The sequence below is a fragment of the Triticum dicoccoides genome, chromosome 6A (genome assembly GCF_002162155.2).
Source record: "Triticum dicoccoides isolate Atlit2015 ecotype Zavitan chromosome 6A, WEW_v2.0, whole genome shotgun sequence".
Lineage (NCBI taxonomy): Eukaryota > Viridiplantae > Streptophyta > Magnoliopsida > Poales > Poaceae > Triticum > Triticum dicoccoides.
The window spans coordinates 192,761,227-192,767,251 of NC_041390.1; the positions used below are offsets into that span (position 1 = coordinate 192,761,227).

A 6,025-nucleotide genomic window follows, 5' to 3' on the forward strand; every position below is an offset into this window, starting at 1 on the left:
CTAAATTTACACATAGTATAACACATACTCTCTCTGTAAAGAAATATAAGACTTGTTATATCACTAAAGTAGATCTAAAAAGTCTTATATTTAACACCATTTGGGTCAAATTTAACATAAGTACACTAGATTAGCCCTCTCAACTCTATTTATGACTCATTTATCCCCCTCTCAAATCGCGTTGAAGCCCATCACTAGGGACTGAGCCATTGATGTCCCGAAGATTCAAATTCTCCCATGTTAACCATTAATAGGGTACATGCTTCACATGGTCAGACAAATGGTATGTTATCTTGCATATGGATTAGTCCATCACAAGTAAGATGTATCACTATCACTACATCTACTAAGCTCCCTAGAAAGGAAGCCTTGTGGCACAATGGAGTTGGGGCACGATGACGGCGGCCCGAACAGGGGTCGATGGGAGCCGAATCGATGGCAACGACGGTTGAAACGGTTTATGGGAGGTGTCGGTTAGGGTTTGGCGGCGCGGCTCCTCAATTTTTACTAACTAGTAGTTCAATTGGTCCCTTGTATGTTTGGACTTTTTAATTAATACGTGTTTTGTTTCTTCAGATTTACTATAATCAGTCCTGCAAACGGTGCTCGACACTTCCTTTATTCAATTGGTCCCTTGTATGTTCTTGTTGATCATTGTTCAGATTTATGCGTAAGTTTCCTACAACTTAAAATTTCAGTGGTGGGATGATGATGGGCAGGCGTGATAGGGCGTCGGCGGAGGCCACCGGTGGTGGCACGGTTCACGTCTTACAGGGTCGTGGTCAAGGTATGAGGTAGACTGGTTGGAAACATTCCAAATTACTTTTTTTTGCGAGATAAATTACTATTATTTTGATTGCTAATTACAGTGATTTGAATGATTGATATGATGTTTACTATTCGGAATGCTAGTCACGGTGATTTGATTGATATGATTTTTTTTCTTTTGAAATGCTAGTTATGGTGATTTCGATTATGCTTTATTTTTTGGAATGCTAGATTTGATTGAGTACATACAATGCTCTTTTAATGCTAAATAGCAAAATGCCCGTGCATTACACGGAACATCAAGATGCGTTTTTTTTACAAAACACCTGTTGTGATTGACCCATGCGGGAGTAATCTCATGTGTAAAAACTAATGATATCTCGAGAAAGATGAGAGATAAGGTGAGGAGGAGTAGGGCGTGGTGGTGATTGGTGGTCGGACTGAGCGGAGGCATGGGGATGGACGACGCCAGCAGTGGCCACCATGCCAGATTGTTCCAGAGGCTTTTTTTTTAGTTGCTCGACAATAAAGTTATGGGAGATAAGGATGAACGAGAGAAGACCTTATCTGTAAATGTGGAGAGATGTGCAGGTATCTTTTTGTAAAATTGTCATAATTTGCTTTCTATCCGTCAGATATACCGGACAGTCTATATTACAAGATGGCAGGTACACCATCATCACCAACTCGATTTTTTTATAAAAAAAGCAGAGACGATGGTGTCTTTTGATTGCTAATTATGTTGCTTTAATTGATACAACGGCGCTAGAGCAATGTAGGTCATCAGATCTGAGATAATGGAAGGCTGATATTAAATGTTTCTGTCATAACTTGCTTGTTTAATAGTAGTGGAGATGGAGATGGAGATACTTGCTCCTCTTAGCCTAAAATAGGGAAATGGTGCAAAGTTTTGAGGAGTAGAAGTTAAATTTTTGATATGTTTAGAGAATCTGGCAGCTGATATTTAGTTTTCTAAAATATTTTTTTTCTCAAATGCAACTTTTGAGGGATCTTTTGAGATGCTGTAGCTAACCATTTAACCAGGGTTTATTTGCGAGACCGCAGGGCGGAGATTCACAAAAATTGTCAAAGCCTAGTTGTGATCGGAGAAAACCAGGGACGCTCACCGTTGAGGACCTCCAGGTCGAGCGTGTCGACGTCGAGACCGGCGGCGAAGTGGGCCTGGATCATGTGCCCCGGCGCGTCGACGTGGGTGCCCATGTGGCAGGGCATCCGGAGCTCCGACAAGTTGTAGTCCGACCCGTTCTCCATCGACTCCTTGAGCCGCACCAGGGGCCCCGCCGCCGCGTCGGGCGGCACGTGCGCGATGTCCACGATGCGCCCGCCACCGTACTCCTCCAGCCCCGGGGCATGGCGCCGGCCTGCCGTGCCTCCGGCCGCCGGCCCGCCGTGCGCGTCGCCGGCTGCTGTGGCGATAGCCTGGTGTGCCGGGAGGAGGAGGACCAGCAGGAGGAAGGTGAGAGCTGGCGGGCCCGCCATGCCGCCGAGCGCTGACTGCGGACTCTCTGGGCTGTGATGGTTACTGCAAGTTGCAGCTCTTTCCTTGACTTCTGGTGGTCAATACAATGCTGATGAATGGAGCAAGCACGCACCGAGCTTTTCTCAGGCCGGCTGGTTGAGATTGAGACAAACGGACAGTGAGAGGGGCGGTGTCTGAAAACCACAGGATTTTAGACTGTTCAAACACTCCCCGGCAAATAGTATGTATCTGTCAACCATCCGTGCACCTGTTGTATCACTCATCCATGTACACCCAGAGGAAGAATGAGAACTCATATCAAAAGATTGTACTACTTACACATGTTCACCGGCATGCAACTTATTTTGCTTTACAAGAAACGTAGCTGCAGATATACATATTATTTTTTTTGCGGGGTCTGCAGATATACATATTACAACAGTATGGCACGCTAGCATTACAGAGAACAGTCCAACGTATCAGCAACGGTAGCAGGCGAGTCGAGTCGAAATATTGCAGAAACTGCCTGAGAGGAAGATGCACTTGAAAATTACTGAACCCGGTTGGAAATTATACAGCTAACAAATTCGTGTGGTTCATCATTGGTTACAGACTGACACGAGTCGCTATAAGTCTGTCTTGCAGTACTTGCTTATTCGTAGTACTGCTATATTTCTTTTGTTCATTTTACAATACAAACTTGTATGCATGACAAGAGGCATTCTCTTTTTCCACTAGGATGGACCGTGGACAAAGATATTGTAGCATCTGCGGGCACGATACGTTGCGGCCTTTGGCAAGAGCAGCCACTCGGATAAGAATGCACCATGGGTGATCACTTGATAAGAATGCACCTAATTGGTGAGCCCTCAGAGCCAACCAGTCTCAGAGGTAAGCAGTGCAGCGTGTATAGTCCAGTCTTCACGTTGTCTAGTTTCAGGGCTTCGACTAGGATGATATCCTGACAGAACAGAGTAAGTAAACCAACCGGTAGTTTCAATCAATAGTGCAATCGCTAAGACGGTAAGTTCATCACTGATATGTGAATTTAATGTTCTCTAGAGAACCATCAAAATAGTGTATAGAAACATTGTAGCCCCAAAAGAGGTTGGTTAGCAAGGAATTTGTGGAACCAAGGCTCCAGTCAAGGGTGGCTTCAAATTCACATTCTTTGAGATCATTAAAGGGCAGCATCTTATTCTTACCGCATTTTTGAAGAAGGCCACATGGGCAGAGATCAAATGATCAAATGCAGCAACTGATATATAGTCAATCCCTGCAGAATTGCCAATGTCATATGTTAGGTTCACACCAGATATGGCAAGTAAATGCATATATTGAGCCACCAAAGGGCATGAACCAACTGAACCTAGGTAGTTCACAATTGCACATGGTTCTAGCAAATATGTTATAATACGAATACAGCTCCCGTATACTTACCAACTAGCTTGATGTCCGTGTTGTCAACTAACCACTGTGCACCATCCTCTGTAAATCCAACATAACTCATATCACCAGCTGCCTTCCACATGAGCCCCCTACATATCATCTGCTTACTTACATGTTCAATACAGCCTATAGAAAGATCGACTGGCGATATGGTGAAGAATGTAGCATCTACTTGAATATCTCTTCTTAAAGAGGTCATACCTGTCTGTGTTCAATGTCCTGAAGAGAACACGACGAACACCTTTCGGTATATTTAGGGATTTCATGGATTCAGCTGCATAGAATTAGTGGGGCATCATATATCAAATACTAGACAACGTGGATGTGAATCAAATATTTTTAGTAAGAATATCAGCACTCAATTTTTTTTTTCAAAATGCAGATGTTGGTTTTAGTAAGAATATCAGCTTACTGGATTTGTATCAAACAGGATGAATTCTATGGAGAAACCAATATCTGAATACATAACCACATTAGTAATGCACATGTTTCTTTCATGTCATGTTAAATTAATCTTGTGACATGATATGAGAAGAAGTTCATTAGCTGGGTGATTCATCATCATTGATGCAATAGAAGAGCTGAGCTCCCTGTAAAAAGAGAGAGAAGACTTCCCCCACACCCTACCTGTTATATTTGTGTGTCTTGGAACATCGACCAGTAAGGCAGGACCTGTCCAGGAACAAGAGTAAGTCAATTGTCAATGCTAATTTCAATGAAGTTTAGCAGGGAAATCTTTCGGAAAAATATATAGAAAATGCTAATTGTCAATGAACAAGAGTCTTTTGTCCTTTTTAAACAATTTTAATGGACAGAGTTTGTTCTACAGCTACTCCGAATCAGATTCAGAGGACATCAGCTACAAGAAAATGATGTCAGGCGGCCGCAATCCATGCTGCCGTGCTGCCTCTATGAATTGGCATCTAGAATTCCCCATCTCATCATCTAGCCAACCATTTAACCAAGGTGATCATATATATGTGCAAAGACGGCAGGCCGGAGACTGACAAAAATGGTCAAAGCCTAGTTCTGATCGCCGATCGGAGAAAACCAGGGACGCTCAGCTCACCGTTGAGGACATCGAGGTCGAGCGTGTCGACGTCGAGGCCGGCGGCGAAGTGGGCCTGGTTCATGTGGCCCGGCGCGTCGACGTGGGTGCCCATGTGGCACTCCATCCGGAGCTCCGACAGGTTGTACTCCGACCCGTCCTCCATGGACGCCTTGAGGCGCACGAGGGGGCCGACCGTCGCGCCGGGCGCGAACGCCGGCATGCTGGGGCGGTACGCGTGCGTGATGTCCACGATGCGCCCGCCCCCGTACTCCTCCAGCGCCGGGCCGTGGCGCCGGCCTGCCGCGCCTCCTCCGGAAGGGGGAGAGCCGCCGGGCGCCGCCCCGCAGGTGTCGGCCTCCGCGCCCGCGTAGCCCGGGTGCGCGTCGCCGGCCGCCGTGGCGAGAGCATGGCGCGCCGGGAGGAGCACCAGCAGCAGGAGGGTGAGAGCCGCTGCGGCCATGGCTGCCGATTTGCTGCGCCGAGCGCTCACGCTGGACTCCGTGAACTCTGGGGAGTGGGGAGTGATGGTAGTACCAGGAAACTGCTGCTCTGACATTGGTACAGTACAGTGGTGCCGGAAGTCTGGATGGGACAAGGGGCTGCCGATAAGTACGGACCGAGTTCGGTTGACTAGATTGGCAAATTAGATGCCTGCTTCTGTCAGGCTTCAAAGCTGGACAAGAGAATGCCTGCTTCTGTCAGGCTTCAAAGCTGGACAAGAGAAAGAGCCGCTTCCTGGAAACCAACCACAGAAACTGATTCGATCGGATGGACGTCTCCTCGTCGGACGCTGGTCTTGCCGTTCTAGGCTAGATAGGTAGATCCTGAAGATCAGCTACACCCCAAACACCACAAATAAGAAGAACGATAAACAACAAAGCACCATTTGAGGTAAACGGCCGAACATCGATGAGTCGAGGCCACCAAAGTGGTGTGTTGAGGAAGGGCACGACACCGTTGCGGCGCCACCGCCCGATCAAAGTGATTTGAGATTTCACTCGGAGTGTCTCAAAGAGGATCGAGCAGCCACAACGATGCCTTCAAGAAGGATGACGCCCACGGGCGCCTCACCGATGGCCTATCCAAAGACAGACAAGGTTTTCACCCCCAGCTCACACGATCCCGATCCATGCCTGAAACATGGTACGGGCATACTGCCGTACAACCACCACCGACCGCCAATCGCCAACCACCATGCGCGCCTTCACGTCCATGATAGCCGGCCAACATCCGAGCCACGGCAGAGCAGGTCGCTCGTGACCCAGGTTGCACGCAGC

General features: G+C 47.3%; 2 protein-coding genes across 3 annotated transcripts in view; both read right to left on the minus strand.

Annotated features, from left to right (window-relative positions):
- LOC119316562 (cyclase-like protein 1) overlaps positions 1-2,410 on the minus strand; it is a 5,356-nt gene extending 2,946 nt beyond the window's left edge. The window contains exon 1 of one of the 2 annotated variants that reach the window (XM_037590887.1): positions 1,896-2,410. In XM_037590887.1, coding sequence (XP_037446784.1) covers positions 1,896-2,268 — 373 coding nt within the window. In that variant the 5' untranslated portion in view covers positions 2,269-2,410. The remainder of the gene's footprint in view (positions 1-1,895) is intronic. The other variant, XM_037590888.1, reaches the window with a different exon arrangement.
- A 351-nt stretch (positions 2,411-2,761) lies between these two features.
- LOC119316561 (cyclase-like protein 1) lies at positions 2,762-5,447 on the minus strand. The gene is made up of 6 exons (XM_037590886.1): positions 4,767-5,447; positions 4,325-4,369; positions 3,899-3,971; positions 3,689-3,786; positions 3,454-3,524; positions 2,762-3,209 (listed from the first exon to the last, which is right to left on the minus strand). Exons 1-6 carry the CDS (start codon positions 5,302-5,304, stop codon positions 3,084-3,086), a joined length of 951 nt encoding a protein of 316 aa, XP_037446783.1. The 5' UTR covers positions 5,305-5,447; the 3' UTR covers positions 2,762-3,083.
- Positions 5,448-6,025: the final 578 nt, after the last annotated feature.